Source organism: Ochotona curzoniae, unplaced genomic scaffold, assembly GCF_017591425.1.
Source record: "Ochotona curzoniae isolate NIBS_2020 unplaced genomic scaffold, NIBS_Ocur_1.0 contig_2210, whole genome shotgun sequence".
Lineage (NCBI taxonomy): Eukaryota > Metazoa > Chordata > Mammalia > Lagomorpha > Ochotonidae > Ochotona > Ochotona curzoniae.
In genome coordinates this window covers 51,781,132-51,800,871 of record NW_024465369.1, presented here as the reverse complement: position 1 = coordinate 51,800,871, position 19,740 = coordinate 51,781,132, and the positions used below count along the sequence as shown (strand labels likewise).

At 36.9% G+C, this 19,740-nt stretch overlaps 1 protein-coding gene across 1 annotated transcript in view; it reads left to right on the top strand.

The window, feature by feature from the left end:
- The window catches only part of DNAH7 (dynein axonemal heavy chain 7), a 231,955-nt gene that overhangs the window by 72,204 nt on the left and 140,011 nt on the right, over window positions 1-19,740 (top strand). Inside the window, exons 21-26 of the mRNA XM_040971902.1 lie at window positions 3,063-3,203; window positions 6,812-7,024; window positions 8,143-8,252; window positions 14,945-15,113; window positions 17,803-17,905; window positions 18,025-18,152. Coding sequence (XP_040827836.1) covers window positions 3,063-3,203; window positions 6,812-7,024; window positions 8,143-8,252; window positions 14,945-15,113; window positions 17,803-17,905; window positions 18,025-18,152 — 864 coding nt within the window. The remainder of the gene's footprint in view (window positions 1-3,062; window positions 3,204-6,811; window positions 7,025-8,142; window positions 8,253-14,944; window positions 15,114-17,802; window positions 17,906-18,024; window positions 18,153-19,740) is intronic.

Sequence of the window (19,740 nt, the reverse complement as noted above, 5' to 3'; positions counted from 1 at the left end):
GATGCAGTAGATGAGCATCTTAATTGGTCTGTTAACAGCTGCACCTAGTGTCTGCCCCATCTATTTTTTCACTATGATGTGAATAAGATTCATGATTGAGCCAGGAATTATGAGGGAGTATAATTAATTGGCTAATTAATCTTTCAGATTCTTTTATAATTTTTTGGAAAAGTTAATTGGAATCTAGGTGTTTGATGTTACTATGTGCCCTAATGTTCCTTTCTCTTCTTAAATATAGTTTTGATGCTTGCCTGCCTAATATTTCCCAGTAAATGTAGAATCTTTTGGGCGGTTTCCCATTTTTCTCTCTACTGTAAAATAAATTTAGATGAATATTATTAGGCTGAATTATCTGTTTTATGATAATGATTTCTCATCTATAGAAACTGTGCCCACAAGGATCAGTTTTCATAGGTCTTGATTAGTGTCGCAAGAAGCGTGACAATTGGTGCAGCAGTTAGCAATGAAATGACTTCCTCTTTGACCACTATGTAGCAACATCAACTTGGAGTCTGGGTTGCTATTTGATGTAGTATGCAATGATAAGTCATTATTTTTTTAAGATTTATTTTATTTTTATTGGAAAGGCGGGTATACAGAGAGGAGAGACAGAGAGGAAGATCTTCTGTCCCATGATTCACTCCCCAAGTGAGCACAACGGCCGATGCTATGCCAATCCAAAGCCAGGAGGCTCTTCCGGGTCTCCCACACGGGCGCAGGGTCCCAAAGCTTTGGGCCATCCTCCACTGCTTTCCCGGGCCACAGGCAGGGAGCTGGATGGGAAGCAGGGCTGCTGGGATTAGAACCGGCACCCATATGGGATCCCGGGCATGCAGGCCCAATAAGTCATTATTTTTGAGCACTCTTGTATACATGAAGTATCCTTTTAGCATTTTATTAAAGTTTGGAGAAAATATTTTGGCTGCCATTATAGAGGATTACAATGCAGTACAAGATTGTGTGGAAGATAAATATCTTCCAAAAATGTTCACATATAAGGTTGTTGTTGAGAAAATATGCAAGTAAATCAAGATGAACACACAAATAGGAAATACATATGTTTATGTGCTATTTTTCTTTCTTGGAAGGCATACACACACAGGAATGTAATAATGGCAACAGAGTGGAACTTTATATAATCACTTTTCTCCTATCTACCTGTGTAGAAATGCCTTTTGTGATTAGATTTTGATTTCTGATTTTTTTTTCCACAATGATCTTCCAGAACACATATTTACTGCATGTTCTTGGCATACGTCTCCCGAGCCTTCTATTTTTTTTCTCTATTTCTTCCATCCCACAGTTGCCTATTTTTCACCTGCCCTTTATGTGACTACTTCTGGCTTTAAAAATTTTCTTTTATTGTCAGTAGGGCAACACACTTCTCTTTAACTTTGTCAGTTCTATACATCTCCTACGTAGGCTAAAAATTTAGAATGAAGGCATCCTTATATGTTGGTCAGAAAAATCTAATCTTGACAGACATTTCTGAAATTCAGGCATTGAAATGTATGTCACCTTCCACTGATTTTTAGTTTTAAATAATTTGTTTAATAGTTTTTTTCCTACTGATAGCTGGTCTAAAAAGGTAGGGATAGCAGCTCAGTAAAGATATCTGGCAGGGTACATGGACCAGACTTAACACACATGTAGTAAAGAATAAAATTGGATTACCTGACTACAATCCATCAGAGTCCATCACTCTCTATGAATGAGTTGCACATCCCTCCCTGCTATCATCCCCTGGGGTATCAGACTCTAAGACTGACAGGGAGTGAGGTCAGCAGCACAGGAGTGTCCTTGGAGGGATTGTGGCATCTGCCTGACTGTGCCTGTGTGCGCATGCACCTGCTGAGTGTGCGCATACACTCAGGCCATGTATGTCGTTGAGTGTGGTGTACACATTGCTCCTGGTTGAGGGTCAGAGTACACACATTTAGCCATGCAAGGCAGGAGTTGCTTTGATCCCTGTCAGTGTTTTCAGTTGAGGTGCTGCAGCAGAGAGAAAATGGAAGACAGTTCTGTAACAGCAGTGGGAAAAAATGGTTCATGAACATCATGGCCAAGTCCATGCTCCGGGACTGAACCATTTGCTACCACCACACTCAGGCCACGCAAGATAGATACATGGAGGCCAGTGGGGACCTGAGAGATTTGCATGATGACAGGATGCATTACGAAAGGAAGAAGGTGCTGTCCTCTTGTGGGTCAAGGTGAAACAGCAGAAGGCTACAGAGTGATGGCAGCCTGGCCCTGAGGACAATTGTGCAGACTCCAGAGGGAATGTTAAGAATGAAAAGATGTACAAGGATGTGAAAAGACAAGCACTACTCTAGTGTCAGTAATGCAACTCAGCTTTTAGGTTTGCTCAGACTTCCCTGAGATTAGAAAGGCAGAGTTACAGAGGGAGGAGAGACAGAGACATAGAGAGAGACAAAGAGACCTCCCAATCTAGTACTAATAAAGATTGAACTACATAACAGTTTTGTAGCCTGGCATACATCTTGTGGAATCAAGATATGCTGACAGATTACAAGTTTGAGATATGTTTTGTCTTTATTTTATGTGTATGTATTTTTTAGAAAGGTTCTGTAGTTAAATAAAACCAACCCTTGTTTGGAAAAAAAAATCACACATGTGCATGGCTGAGTAGAGATCACATTGAATTAAGATGAAATCATCATCTTTAATTTACTTAATGGCTATAAGTTAAGAATTATCTGAATTTCTATTTTGCAGTTACAGTAATATATACTTGTTTAATCCAAATATGCCTAGGATATCCTTAGCTAAATAGGACTAAATGGATATTTGTTATAATGTGATTCACATAAATTGATAATGTATCTACAAAATAACATATCATGTAATTTTTTTTTTACTCACAAGTATATGAATTAAGTAGAATTTAATAGTTTAACCATGTGTTTTAATTGAGTCTTTCACAACTGGCTAAAAATATTGTGAATGCATGAGTAGTATGGATTTCATTTAGGAGTTTAGCTCTGTTACATAGCTGATCCAAGAACCTGTTCTTCTTTAGCAATTTCTGTTTCTGCCAGGTAATTGGAGAGGCAATTCTCGCCTATACAAAAAATGAACGAATTAACTGGGTAAGAGATTGGCCTGGACAGACTGTGCTATGTGTATCACAGACCTTTTGGACAATGGAAGTACAAACAGCAATTCCAAAGGGGCTAGAGGTAAGGCTTTTCTTACTCCCAGTTTTCTCAGCTGATTCACTCCGTAATAGGCCACAACAGCCAGGTCTGGGTCAGGCTGAAGCCAGGAACTGGGCTTGTCTCTTCACTTACAGACTGCCACTCACCAACCTCCAGGCACAGCTTGGTCATCAATGTAGTTAACCAAGGCAAATGCAGTCTCCTGGATTCTCCATTCCTGTGTTCTGGCCCCAGAACCATCAAACCGACTGTATCATTTATCACAGTGGGGAAATAGTCTGGAGGGAACAGACTGGTAAATGGGGGAAAATAAGATGACTTTTTGTATATCTACCAAATTCCCTGAGTTTAAATGTGGTGCTTGTGCTGGGGAACACGAGAGCCAGGGCTAAGGCTGAGCCAGACTGTCCAAGGCAGCAGCACCTGTTAGTGTACATGTAGGGCAGATCTGGAAATGAGTTGGGCTGAGCTAAGTTGCAGCACCAGAGGGCGGTCAAAAGAATCAGGTGGGATGCAGGATGGACTAGACTAGGCCACATCACATGCTGGCACATGCAAAAACGGGCTGGGATGATCCTAATGGGGGCTGTTGGAAGTTTTCCCCAACTAGACCATGGCACCCTCTGGTGTGTATAAAGACTGGGTTGTAGCAGACTAGGCTGGCTGGGCTGGGTTAGGTGCAACACCTGTCAGTTTGCATGAGAAGGGACTGGGGGTCGAACTGATCAAGAAGCTGCATCCATTGGTATGTGTGTTGGCTGGTTTAGGTGACAGCCTGAAGCTGACTCTGTACTAGCTGTTACACACAGAAGTCAATTCTGAGGTTACGCCAGGCAAGGTTTCTTGGGGGATTTCCCATCTAGATCACTGGATTCAAATCCTGGCCACAAGGAAAAATTAAAAAATATATATATGTAGTGTGATCTTGGAAAGAATGTATCAGACCCAGCTTCTCGGTTGTTGCAATCTGTGCAGTGGACAGCATGCCCAGATGCACATGAGAAACGTGACAACTGTCTCATCTAATCCAGCAAATAATATCCAGTGCCTTGTCGGAGAATGAAAAGCAGAACAGGTTATGTACATCTACTGGCCAACCTTTGCAGCCAGTGTCTGGATCTATGGATGCACACTGATGTGGACTTTGTCAACCAATAGACCTTAGAAAGATTTCCTCAACGCAGGTGCAACAAAATCAACCTCTCAGAATTATCAAAACTACTCAAGTAACACCCACGGAACACTCTTCCCTATACCAAGGTCTCTACAGCATTATCAAATGACTGTCCCCCTCCCCCCCCCGGATATTGATTTAGTTTGTCAGTAAGGAGCGTCCCCACCTCTTCTCCCCCAGCAGACATAAGAACCAAGAAACTGAAACATTGGTCCTACCCACCTTCTTCCATTCCTTGACCCTTCCCACCTGATGAGAGACCCATACTAGTGTGCATTTCTCTCAGTTGTGTAAACAATATTGAAAATAAAATAATAAGTGTAGTGTTTGTCAAAGCCCTCTTTTTTCTGTCAAATTCTCCACTCATACAGAGTGAACTAGAACAGGGAGAGGTTGAGGCAAAACATTCCAATGTAAACCATAATCCTTTCCCATTTCCATCTGCATCACTGGAATGATCTGAACTAAGAATATTTGCAGTGTAGATCATTTCATCTCCATGTGTTCTCTGTAAACTGTTCACCTATAACTCTTACCACATTACATTCAGACTCCTTTTTTTCTTGGTCTGTAATAATATCCATTAATGCCGGATTGTATTTAATTACTTATTAGTCTATTCATTTTTATTTTTCTTCCACAATATCAATAGGTATAAATATGGAGGTAGCCACTGAGATTGCCAAAACGAATAGGCTTTCATAGTTCAGGTTTGTGACATGAAAGGCAGTTTTTAATATGTCCTCAAAATTGATTCCATTTGCTTGTGATTTTCCTGTTTTGATATGCCTTCTGCCCTTGTTCATTTTTCATGCACGTTCAGGCTGTTCAAATATGGCAGCAGTATAAGGGACACAACATTTGGTGGATTTTTAAAAATCCAGCATGTGGTTCTTCCATGGGAGGCTAGGATATGCTTCGTTAGTCTATGTGTGTAATGTCCTCCTAATTAAGTGGGTGTGCGTTATCTGAAAGTAAGTGTGTTTAAGCAACAGAAGGACTGTTAGAAGCATGTAGAATACTGGTTGCTTCTGTTGCTGGCAGATCCCCAAACTAAGATGGCATCATGCTAACCTCACACTTGGAGAAAGCCTGTGCACCTCAGGATCTGTGTTTCCACCGGTGTTCCAGTGAGTGTTCTTTGTAAAACTGGCCAGTGCAAAGCATTACAGGAGCTCTAAGACACAAGAAAGAATTCCTTCTGTCACAGAGCTTAGGATATTGTATTACATGAATGTGACTTTCAGTCTGTGTTTCTTGGTGGATATGGGAGCATCTAAACCTTGTCTGGGATCGAGTATAATGTGGTTACATTCAGATTCACTAGCTTATCATAAGTATGCTTTACAAATGTCAAAAATGCCATCAACAATATGATTTTTTTTCAATTTAGCTCATGAAAAATTTCGTTGACTTAACCTTGTTTCTAAGAAACTCAGTGTATCTCAGTATTAAATTAAATTTTAGTTCTAAATATGTTTTTCTAGTATAGAAAAAGTTTTTCTAGCGTTAATACTAATTCTTATGGACATGAAATTTGCCATGTTAGATCCAGCTGGTAAATTTTTTACTTTGTGTCACTGCTGTTCTGTGTCAGAATATGGGAACTGGTAAGGTGCATAGGGATCCTGAGTGTTAATGGTGAGGAAGCTGAGATGCCACAGTAGATAAAATTTCTGTTCTTGGATCAAAACTGTTCTACTAAGATATGCAATCAGTCCACAAAGATTCGCTAACTGGCTCCAAGAATTAAAAAATGCTTACATTATTACACATAGGTGAGACAGAAGTTCATTTTTTCCTTCTTAAGAAACAAATTATTAGCAAATGAGTCATGCTCTGGCTATTGCAGGCATTTGCAGAATGAATTAGTGGATGGAAGATGTCTTTGTCTCTTCCTCTCCGCTTCTGTCTTCCTTTGATAGCTAAAATGAAAAAAAAAAAAAAACATTTTAGAAAGAAAAATCATGCAAGAAAACTAGAAAGATGGATGGGTTCAGAAGCAGGGCAGACAGCATTAGGACTCGGGGCCTCTTTGCTGTTCCCTTTTTGTTGCTTGTCTTCTCTAGCAGTGTGTGGCAGGATTTATCCTGCAGATAGAGGTGGCCTGCAGAAGCTTCAGACTGGCAAAACCCACAGTGTTCCAAACCTAGGGAAAAGCACTTTTCTCCCTCAGTCTCTGTAGGATGCTGCTATGATTGGCTATGGTTATATCCCATAGTCTCTCCTTCGTGTTGCTCTGGAGATGCGGTAATAGGATAGGTCCAGTGGAGCCACAGAAAATAGAGAAGGAATATAAATACGTATTCACCATATGTGATCATTTCAAGAGTGTTTCATGTGATAAATTATGATTAAAATGCAGAGTAGTTATTGTGTAAACTTTCTAGTCCAAACTACTTTTTGTTCAAAATGATTCTGATTAGTTTGAGTAAGATATCTAATTTTCTTTCAGGCTCTTGAGAAGTACCTGGAAAAATGCAACAAGCAGATTGATGATATTGTCACTTTGGTCCGTGGCAAATTATCCAAGCAGAATCGTGTTACCCTAGGAGCGCTTGTGGTATTGGATGTCCATGCTAGAGATGTGCTTGCAACACTTGTAAAGAAAAAAGTTAGTGATGACTCTGCCTTTGAATGGTTAAGTCAGCTTAGGTACTACTGGCAAGTAAGTGATATCACTGAATGTTATTACATAGCAATTTCAACTCATAGCTTTTTAATTTGTGCTGACTTACTCTGAAGGGGGGTTATTAGCAGTAACCAAAAAGGGATTTTTTTTCATGATAACTTAATGTATCTAGTGAGTATTTCTCTAGATTGAAGAATAAGGGATTTGACAACTTTCTCTCTCTCCCACCCCCCCCCTCGCTTTTTCCATAGATAGATGGATAGATAGATATAGATACAATGTATGCATGTAATCTTCTTGTCTCTCTATATACAATCTCCTTGTATATAGCCAAATGTATTGTTTCCCTATGTACATATATGTGCAAAAATTATGAGTCATTATCAAAAAATAATGTAAGGCATTATACTTGGTGAGTATACAAAGCATTGGTATTTATTAGTTTGAAATTGTGTTTCTAGATTCCAGAGGCATCTGAAGAATGCAGGAATCAAAGTTTTTAGTCTAATTAGCCATTAAAGCTTTTTCTTGTTGGGTGGTTGGAGAACTCAAAAGTGTATTCAGGACGGAAGTTTGTTAGGGCCTGTCGATGGATGGTGATGAGAATCACGATGGAAAAGTCAGGAAGGGAAGAAACGGTAAACTGGACAAGATTGCATGTGTCGAATATGGACAGATCTGATTCAGAAGTTCTCGTTGAACAGAATTTCATGAACATTTATGGGGAAGGAGAAGAGGAGAGATGAGAACCAGCATCTTGGAAAACCATCTGAAGGACAGGTGTATGCCTAGTTTTAGAAACTTATATGATTGAATCATTGTTTTAAATGCCAGAATCTTCTTTCCTCAACAGATACACAGGCTTGGGCAAGTTACTTACTCTTATAGATTTCAATTTTCCAGTTTGTAAAATAGCAAAAAAAAAAAAATTTACTGGAAACATGAGAAAGATAAGACAAGTGCTAAAATATTCTATGGGAGAAAAGTGAGTCCAGTGACTTGACTTGTTTATCTGTGGAAAGTGAATATCGAATTCTTCCAATCAAATAATACCCAATAGATGAATTTTCAAGACAGTACTATTTATTTTAGAAGTTGAGATTTCACAGAATCTAAGATTTTTGTTTCACTTCATTTTATCTGATTTATCCTAGAATAGTCACTTAGAAACAAAGATGATCAATGCTGGTTTGAGATACGGATATGAATACCTGGGTAATTCCCCTAGGCTGGTTATTACTCCGCTCACTGATCGATGCTACAGGTAAAACTGTTCATTTTTGGACTTAGTGGAGATAATGTGCACTCCACACCTACTGCTGATGTACTTAAAGATATTTTCCTTGTCGTAAATGTATATGCTGCTGTTCGTTCATAGTCCTGTCATTCTCTCAGGTGTGTTTCCAGTTTCTCTCTTTCTGTTGGCTTCTTCCTCTCAGGCTCCTAGTGTTCTCAAGTATGGGAAAATGATGTGGATTTATTTTACATCCTATTGTCTTTATGAAAAAAAATATTTTTGAAGCAATTCCCCCACCCCAAAAAAAGATACAGTGAGTACAGGAAAATTTCCAAAACCATCCTTTTCTATGTTCTGCTACTGTTAATGCCTTTTTATTAGTATGGTACTTCAGTTAGCATTGATAAACTAATGTTGATACAATATTAACCAAAGTCCATAGTTTATAGCAAGGTCCATTTTATGTTGTATTATTTTGTGGGTTTTGACAAATGCATTGTCATGCATCCACTATTACAGTATGACACAGAATAGTTTCATGCCCATAAAAATGTCCCACACATTACTTATTCATTCCTCTTTCCCTCCACCTGACAGCCACTGATCATTTTTTGTCACTACAGTTTTGCATTTTCTGGAGTGTCAAATACTTGGAGTCATAGGTTATTTTTTCACATAGGAATGTGCATTAAAGGATCTTGTATTTATTTTAGAAGTGTGATGGCACATTTCATTTTTATTGCTGCATAATACTGTTTTGTAAGGAAAAAAACACAGCTTATCAATACATTTACCTGTTGAAGGATACCTTCCAAGTTTTGCTGATTGTGAATCAAATGGCTCCAATAATTGTGTGCAGGTTTTTTGTGGGTGTTAGTTTTAACTTATGTGTAAGTGCCCAAGAAGCATGATTGCTAGATCACACAGTCAGTCTGTTTAACTCTTTGAATACTCCCGGACTGTATCCGACATGACTGTAGCGTTTGCATTCCCCCTAGCAATGAATGATAGCTCATTGCTCCACATTCTGGGTGTCATCAGTGTTCTAGACTGTAGCCATTTTTAAAAGATACACAGTTATAATTCAGTTTGTTTTGCAACTGCCTAATGGAATATGATGTTCAATTTCTTCTCATACCTATTTTCCTACTAATATTTCCATCACTGAGGTATGTTTCCTGTCTCATATCTTTTGCCTGACTTGTAATTGGGTTGTTTTTTCCCCCTAACGCTGAGTTTTAAGAGTTTTCGTGTATATTCTAGATACACTTTTTCTAATAATATTTTCTCTCAATCTATAGATTATATTATCATTCTCAATAATGTCTTTTCTGGGGTAGAAATTTTTTTCTGTTAAGTCCAGTTTTAATTTTCCTTTCATGGATGATTTGTTGGTGTTATGTGTAAAAGGCCATGATCAAACCCAAATTTGCTTAGATTTTCTTTTATGTTGTCTTCTAGATGTTTTATCATTTTGTGTTTTACAGTTAAGCTAGTGATTCATTTTGAATTTTGTCTGAGATTCATTTTTTGTATGTGGATATGTAGTTATGCTAGTACCATTGGTTGAAGAAAGTATTGTTCCTGTTGTGGATTGGTTTTATTTATTTAGTTAGAAATGTTCCTTAAATATGAGTTAGGCATTCAGAGTTTATAGTATTCTTTCTAGAGTTCCCAGAAAGCTAAAGCCAATGAAAAACAAGGTTTAGAATATGAATAACCTAGCAAGGATCTGAACCTCAATTTAGAGCTCTAATATATAATCTGGATAGAAGGATGTATCTAGCCTCAAGACAAATACTAATTTTCTTCTTACTGCTAAGCACACTTTCTGAGTAGTTAAAGAGCTGGGTCTGATAGGCAGATCAGTGGCCTCAGCTCACCTGTTTTCAAATGAGAGGCAAGAATCTCACAGTGACTCCACCCACTCCAAACACAGTTTCCATTCAAGCGAGCATTTGACCTCCTAGGTGTGAGCTGGCTGGACAAAAACAATGGAAATTTTCATAGAAGCTTTCTTCGTGTGGCTGACACATCTACTATGAGAGGACGAATAAGAGGATTCCACTCAACACTTTGTTCTTGTTCACTTGGACAGCTCTGCCCTGATAACTGCTTAATGTTTCTATAATATATTAAGCACAAATACATCATATGAGGAAGAATATAATAAGTCCATTGATGCCATTTTATTTCTCAACTCAGTATGTGGTCTCATTTTCCAAGAAAAATTTTCTTCCCTTTCTAGTCAAGATGGTAATATGAACTTTTACTTAATTTTTAGAACAGCAATATTTATAAGTGCTATTCTCTGACATTTTCACCTGTGTTAGGATTTTTTCCAGTATGATTTCCATCACATCTGATGTCTCATGGCACTGGATTATAAACAGTTATTGAAATATTTATTTATTTATTTAGAAAGAAAGACACAGGAATACACACATAGAGAATTGGGGAGAGAGGAAGAGAGAATTGAGATCTGTCATCTGCCAGTTTACTTCCCAAACAAATTTGCTTTAACATGTCTTATGTTCTTTATTGCATTCTTTTTCTGGAAAAAAATTGCATCCTAGTTATTCTCCTGTTCCCAATACAATACATTTCCTGACACGAAGCAGGAAATTAATAAAATGTATTAAATTCACATAAACTGAAGAAAACATTTTAAAATTATTTTTGTTCCTAGAAAATTATTAAAATTGTAAATACTTTTGGTGAATTTCAAGGGTGTTCACTTATTTTATATAAAATACAGATGCCATTCAGACAGAAGATCGTAATTAATGCCTGTTTACTCCTCCAATGCCTGGCAGGAGTATTATATACTGAATGCAAAATGGATCAGGGAAAAACAGTTCAAGATTAATGACAAGAGCAACACAGTAGTTCTGGTGTATGTTCTGAAATTGTGCCAGTTACATAATGTAAGGAAAGGCCCAATCATTTGAAGTTGCTTCATAAAATCTGACATTAGTATTATTGCTTATTGGTACCCTGTAGCCAGATGAAGTCATTATTGGTTCAGTGACATAGGACATGTAGGTCCAGCATTTGGGTATAATGGAAAAATAAGTAAATTTTATTTATCTACTCAAGAAGCACTAATGGTTAGCTGTAAAACATGTTTTCTGGTAATACTTGTAGCAGAACAGATCATCTGTGTTCAGATGTTAGTCACATGGAAAAGGGCAAATCAGAAGTTTGAGTGAAATAGAGAGGTGAATGGTAGATTATATAGGTACATGTGTCCAAAAGGGACTGGAGTTCAGTGAGAGATCTGCTGAATTTGTTAACCTTAGATCAGGATGGAAATGTTGTAATGAGGCAGAATTTTGTAATGAGGGGATTGAGCCCCATGAAAACAGTGAAGGATGAGGTATCTTACTACTAGAGAAATAAATCCGTTTACATATAATGTGATGAGTTGATTATTTGGACTTACTTAAGACATTGTGTTTTGTAATTTCTGTTCTCAAAACTTTAATTTTTTTTGTTTTTTTCTCTTATTTTTACATGATTGAATTATCTTTGTTCATTTTTGGGGGGAAGATGAACACTATAGGATTATGACATGGAATTCTTGTCTATTTCCTTAAACATTTTAAATTGTTTATTTGATTAAATCAAATGCATGCGTACCTCTATCCTCTTTCTGAATAAAGAAAGGATTCTCACTATTTTAACTCCAACTGCCTTTCTTTTATATTCCAAGTTATTGTCGAATAGAAAGTTTGTTTTTAACTTCTTTATTAAAACTATTTACTTAAGTAATTTATGGAATATACTTGTTTCATAATTTATGCAGAAAGCCACTTTAGGTTTTTTTTTTAATTTATTCTATTATGATTGGGGAGGAATGGGAAGGAGATGGGCGGTAGGAATTCCTGTGCCTATGGAACAGTCCCATGAAAAATAATAAGAAAATGTATTCTGTCAAATTTAGCCTTCTTAGCTTCTGCTCACTCTAATATGTTAATGGATAGTGTCGTATTTTGCAGATAGTGAATGTTCACTTACGTCTAATAACAAAGTTAATGTCTTTCATTCAGCATAAATCTCTCCTCCTTAGGCTAAGTCGGCCTCAGGCTCAGAGTCTACATTTGACAATACAGATGTACTCAACCTTCTGACCTTTTCTGCCGTGTCATTGACATTCATTCAGAGTTCATCTTTGGTGCACAAAGCACTGGGGATGATGAGGGAAATGAGAAGAAAAGGAAGATCTAGGTGTATATGTGACACTTTTAGTTGTCTAGTACTGTCAGCGGTGGTGCAAGCCTAGGTCTGTCAGACCTTGCAAGGAATGTTTGGGACTTTAGGAGTTTTCCCCGACACTGGATTCTCTGACTGGTAGAAAAATGTCTCTCTGGATGCTGGTGACTTCCACTTCAGCCTCTGACTAAGATCTGCTAAATACAAGCCCTCTGTTGGGGGTCTTCTGATTTTGGTTGGGCTTCCTGCACAGACTCATTCAGTATGACTCAAACCTAGCTCCCTGTGAGATGGATCTGGATTTGTTCAAACAGTAAGCATTTGTAGGTGAAAATCCCTCATACTGTTGTCTTTTTTCCCACTCTGCCATTAGCAATTCCATAAACTCTTTCTACTTTAAATAGTTTAGGTTGTGAGTCATTTCTCAGTTCTGGTTTTCCAAGGACTCCAGGACTGTGCATGGCAGGCCAAGCTCTTACAAGTAGTTCTTTTAGGACTGCCCCATTTAGCTTGGGGACGGAAGAGGTGCTGCTTTCTGTCTACCACAGAGAAAGAGGCAAAAATATGCAACGCTCCAATAGCTATTTTCAAAGAAGCCATCACTTTTGGAAACTCATTTATTGTCTTTCCATCAAATGTAGATGACACAACAAATCAGTTTTATAAGATTATCTGCCGTTTCTTGTCCTCATCTACGACTTTAGGTAAAATTTTGAGATACAAAAAAAGTATTTAATATAGTGCTACATATTTATGACTAGTATGTATATGTGTGTGTGTATACACACTCACTCTCTCTATATATATAGGTTTGCCCCAGATTTTATCATCATCTTTGCTCACTGTTGTTTCTTATTTTATATTACTTCTGGTTTAATTTTCTCCTTACTAGTCAATTTCTTTTACTAGTGCATTGAGGCTCTGCAAACAATGAGTTCTATCAATCTTCATCTTTATATTGCCTTTTTTATTGGCCTAAGCTCAATTATTAAATGAAGGATTACCTAAACATAGAATAGTAAATGAGAAATAATTTTCCCTCTGTCTTCCAAAGGTAATACTCCTCTGATATTTATTGCTTTGCCAATTATTCTTTTATAGATATTGTTATTTTTTGCTGCTGTAGTTTTTAAGATTTTTCTCTTACATTGGTTGTGTTACTAGGTATAGATTAATTCTTGCCTGCTTGGGACTTTTTGAATGCATCTCTTCAATATGGAAAATTTCTGTGCTATTAAATTGCCATTTAAATTGTGGCTTTTCTCAAATGTCTTCCTTTTTTCTTCTTTGACTCTTAACTCTTCTTACATGCAATCCCTGTATCTGAAAATTTATTTGCCTAATGTACAATTCTGCTTCCTTATGTGTAATCTGAGTTTTCCAAATTCTGTGATTAGATTTCTGTTGCTAGTAATGTGAGTTGTCTGTTGTGAAACTAATATTTCTTTGTCTGTCTCTCTCTCTCTCTCTCTCACACACACACACACACTTCCCTTGCCTTTGCCTTTTTAAATTTAAAATCTCATTTAACTACCAGGATCCCTTGGAGAACGGGATGTCATTTATGCTGCCACCCCCAGTCCATCTCCTTTGCCACTGCTAATCTGACTCAAGTTTGATTTCTGCTTTTAACTGTGAACTCATTTTAGTAGTGATCCTTTACCAATGTGGTCTTGTATGTTGTCAGTTGTTAGGGTATCCATATGAATGTGGAACAGTTTCACTGTTATCACTGATGAGAGCTTTACTGTTTTTCCTGGTCCAAAAAGGAAAAAACACATTTAATACTAATTTCTTAATCTGGATTCATATGTGATGAATTTTGTAATTTAATTCATGTAACATCCCATAGGTCCTGCATGAAGACTAGGCTGCCTTGTCACTTCTGTGTTTGGAATTTTTCTTTGTCTCTTTCCTGTAGTACAAGAATAAATTTTGCTTCTAGTTTGAACCAAGACAACACATCATGGATTTTAGATTTATACAGAAGGAGCCATTGCAACTCTATGCCCTGCTCAGTTCTAAGAACATGTTTTCTTTTTCTATGAGGGCATAAATCCCCTTGTGTTTATGTGCAGATACTAAAACAAGATGGGTCTCTGCGGCTGAAGACCTCATTACCTTGCACTTTGCATTCCCCTCTTGTTGTGGTGATTTCCCTTCCATTCTTCAAGAACAACAACAAAAAAAAGCTGTGTATTTCACAGTTATTGCTTTGTTTTTGTTCATGCAGTAAGGGGGTTGGGTGACTCAGGATCAGCTGAATTTTTCATATTGGCCAGAAGTTACCCTTGGATTTCAAACATGAATTGTTCTAAACTTGTCATATAAATAGCTATTTACAAACATATACAAGTTCAAGATAATATAGTGCTGAAGCCTGTCAGAAGTTAGTGGGCAGGAAGAAGTCAATACATAGGAAGTGGCAAATTCTGACTGTCAGTTTAAATGTATCTACATGAGAGGAATGTCATTATAAAGATGGTTTCTGTGTTCTGTTTCAGAACCTTGTTTGGAGCCCTTCATCTGCACCTTGGAGGAGCACCTGAAGGTCCAGCTGGCACTGGAAAAACTGAAACCACCAAGGACTTAGCCAAAGCTGTAGCCAAACAATGTGTTGTTTTCAACTGCTCTGATGGGTTAGATTACTTGGCTTTAGGGAAATTCTTTAAGGTTTGAATTTATTCCTCATTTTTTTTTTACAATAGAATAGTTGATCAGAGAGAAAGATTATTTATAAAGAAAACTTGATGGCAAGTTTTTGAAACTCCACTGTGGCTTAAGTAAAGGTAAAAAAATCTAAAACACTGTCTTAGCAATTCTCAAGGGAAGTGATGTGACATCAAAAGCTTATGTGCGGAGCAGCTCTGTCCACCTCTCCAATTCCTGCTAAGGGTGCCCATTATCACTGATTGGAGTGAAGGGAGCTCTTAAAACATACTGCGACAGATTAAAGCTTCAGAACTTCTACACTGAGTAAAAGCTGTAGGAGCCTAAAGATTTCTTTTACCTACCGGTCTTAGTTACCTACAATTTATTATGTCTCTGTCTTATTTTTTCAAAGACTTATTAATTTATATATCTGAGAAGCAGTGTGACAGAGAAAGTGGGAGAGATGAGAAAGCCTGATGGGAGGATCTTCCAAACTTTGGCACACTTTCCAATTGCCCCCGCAGCTAGGACAGGGCCAGATCATGGGCTGGAGTCCCAGAACTCTATCTGGGTCTCCCATGTGGATGGCAGGGACTCAACCCCTGGAGCCTTCATCTCCTGTCTTCAGGTGCATTGCCAGGAGCCGGTGTCAGAAGTGGAGTTAAGACTCCAATGCAAAATGTGAACATCCCAAGTGGAGGCTTTAAGTACTGCACCACCAATAATTTACTTTTATGAATATATTCTCATTCTTTTCAGTGATCTTTAAATCCTAGTCATATTTTTTGTGTTTTTTTTTTCTTATTCTAAGTCAGATTTTCACCTTTATGGCTCTGTAACAGAGTCCAAAATGTGCCATGAAAGCAGCTTAACCTCTGCCTAGAAACCGATAGACATGTGGTCACTTGAGCAGCTTGTTGCTAAAGCCTGTTTTTCCTGAAAGTGTTAAGTACAGCAGTTAAACACAGAATGATCTATTTGTTATTATGGTTATATTTATCTATGTAATTTTCTATAGTTTTTAAGGTGTATATTAAATAATCTGCAATACATTCCCAAAAATTTTCTAGAAAGATTAACATTTTAAAAATGCACTAACAAAAGGAACATGAATCCTACCTAGCGCAATAAAATGGGTTCTAATTGAAATGGACTTGGCTGTTTTGTATTTGATTTGAACTTGTAGAAAACTGCATTCGTGATGCTGAATCAATTTGAGTAACTTTAAAAAGTCAAAATAATAGTGAGTAAACTACAAAAATCATTTAAATGAGCAATTAACATTTTAATTCATTCTGTGTGATAACATACAATCTTGCTATGATTATTATTTAAGAAACAAACAGCAAAATTGAAAGACCCTATACATGGTTTAAATAGGTGATGTATTACTAAATGTTTAAAAAAGCAAAGGGATACAAAGTGAAAAAGGCATGATTATTTCTATCAAGAGCCTCACAATCTGTATAGCTGCCTGATTATGTGGCTTCATAAACATTCAAAATTCATTTATTCTGTAATCTGTTGGAAACCAAAGTCATGGACAAAGTCCGAATAATGAAAGTGTACTGTTGTGGTGTTTTTTTTTTCTTTCTAACATGCATGGAATTCGTGTTCAGTCTAGTATGGTTCAGTAGAATGCACTGTGTAAAAATATTGTCAGGCACTAATTGCTGGGTGGCCTTAACTAGTAACTTGTGTTCTAGCTTGTTTTCCTGATAAAAGACATATACAGAGATGCATGTTCAGCTTAGCACTAAAGATGACACTTAGGATGCCTGCATTCCATTCTGGACTCACTATGTTCAACACACTGCCTTTGCTTCTTGACTCCATCTACCTGTCAGTGTAGGCCCTGGAAGGCAATGTTGCTGGCTCCAATAGCTAGATTCCTGCAGCTCATGTGCAGGGTGTGTAATGAGTTGCTGCATCTGGACTTCGGCCTAGGACCATCCCTGAATGACCCTCATGAACATTGGAGGGTGCGAATCAATGGATGAGAGCTTTCTCTCTTTCAGTCTCTCAAGCAGGTTGATTCATCAAACCATACATAAATATGTAGTGCCAAGTAACATCCCAGGCACATAACAAGATCTCCATGAAACATATGCATAATCTATAGACTGTATGCCCAATCAGTATATGATGAATTGTTTGATATTCTTAAAAAAGTAAATCTGAATTTGGACAGAGCTGTTCTTGCCTGAGTGTTAGTTTTTTCTTATGGCCAGATGGCTAATCCTTGTTAGATAGCTCTGCATTATGATTGAAACTGGGCCTTAAATTACAATAGTTGACTATTCATCTGCTCAGACCACAGAGCAGCCTCATTGGCTGCATAAGTCATCTTACATAGAGGATTTTTCTAACCCAGTCAATTGAACTAATTCAGAAGAAACAAGTAAAATCAACTTGTAAATAAAAAGTAAAAGGCTTCCAAATTACATATGAGCATCCAGATACCAAAAGAATATATGGAAAGCAAAAAAAAAAAAAAAGGAGAGGGATTTTTTTCAATTGAATAAATTCTTTGCTCATATAGAATAATGAATTGGTAGTGAAAAATAAGCTGTCTTTAAAGATAAGGGTAAATACACAATTTCCTTGGTAGGATATTAACTCCATAAAATACCAGGTAAAAAATGCAACATTTCAATGGAATACTGGATCAGATAACATTGAAAAATTTCATTGTTCTTTTTTCTCTCAGGGACTTTTATCTTGTGGAGCCTGGGCTTGCTTTGATGAGTTTAACAGAATTGATTTAGAAGTGCTTTCTGTGGTTGCTCAACAAATCCTTACTATCCAGAGAGGTAATGAACTAGTCTGTCTTTGCATTATGTGAAAATAGAAGAAATATGTGAGGTAATAAATGGCACATGTCTCATTTAAATGTGTATTGCTAACTCATTTCATTCCCGATGACCCACAGGTATTAATGCAGGTGTTGAATTACTAGTATTTGAAGGAACTGAACTGAAGCTTGACCCCACATGTGCTGTCTTTATAACCATGAACCCTGGGTATGCTGGACGATCAGAACTGCCAGATAATCTGAAGGTATGGGGTTGGAGAAAACTGATACTACGTTTTTTCTTAATTCATAGAGCTAACAAATACAAAGAATATGCTACCGTGGAATATTGTGCAAAATAGCAGCTTTTAAGCATTATAATAGTTTATAACATTAGTCCAAAAGATCATTTTTATTCTGAACAGGTACAATTTCCAAAATGTATAATTTAAAAATAATGCTAATTGCAAACATTTAAAAGCAGAAAAAATACTAACATGGCATAAACCATTACTATGTTGTATTTTCCTTCTCCCAATTTTAAAATATGATTTAAAAAATGCTGAAATAAGAAAATTATGTGTGCTCAATTTCTTCTCAAGTTAATATAGAAGCCTGAACATTTCCCCATCATTATAAATGTAATTCAAACTAAATAAATTTGTCCAAATACATCTTACAGTTGAATGTTTGGGTGGCTTTCATTTTTCCTGCATTGTAGATAATATTATGATAGGCAGTTTTAAAATTTAAACCTTATCTCTATTATGAAACATTTCAATAAGTGGAGTCTTAGTTCTAAGAGCCATGTAGCTAAAATGCCCTCTAACACACGTGAAAGAATTTACATCACCTATCCGTTCTCAAGAAGTCAGTGCTATTTTTTTTTATAAGAAAATGAAACAGTTTCCTAGTGGAAAATAGAAATTTCTCCATGTCAGCCAGATTATGTCTTTTCTGGTGAATTGCCTGTTTATGTCCCGTGTATGGAAAACCATGTTGAAGTTTAATGCAATGAAATTGCAGATGTAAAAACCAATGTTGTGACTAAATCCTATGTTCCTTCCCACAGTCACATCTTAGACTGACAGCTTCTCAGAGTAAATGATTGATTTTTCTTTTAGCTCAAAAGACTTTTGATTAGACTAATTGCTACTAACTGCTTTTGTATTTCCACTCTTGCTCTTTTTTATGTGAGTTTTTAGCACTTGCTTAGTGAGGACAGGTATGACTGAAAAATAAAAACTGGGAAATTCTTTACCTAAGATGCACTTTGTAACTCCTCATTGCGATTTTCTTTTGCAAAGCTTTTTTTGTAACATTTCCTTCTCTTTCATTTATGTTGTTCAATAGGATCAGTCTGAATGCATAAATATTTAAAAGCAGAAAAAGCAAAATTTTTTTAGTGTCTAGGTGTAGAAAGCTGGAAGTCATTACTGGTTGAATCTGTTAACTCTGCCTGCAGACTTTCCCACAGCATACATGTTGAAACACTATCCAAGATCCACCTCCTGCTTCTTGGGATAAGGTGGTTTCCTTGTGCATTAGGCAAAAGCTGTTCTTAGAGTCTGACAGCTCTGTTGTTGTTGTTATTCTTTCTATTGTAAATTCTCTTAGTTACAGCTTCTATGAAACATCTGCTATTTTGAGTATATATGGAAATATTCAAGAGTCTGAAATATAAGACATTTATATACATCTAAGGCATATATATAGTATTTAGTACTATATAATATTGTATCTTAAATGTATTCTGTATGTGTATATACACATTTAAATAGATATATACCCGTTTAAATAGATATATATTTTTAAAAGCCTTCTGGTGTCCAGAAAGGAATGTAACAAGTTTGC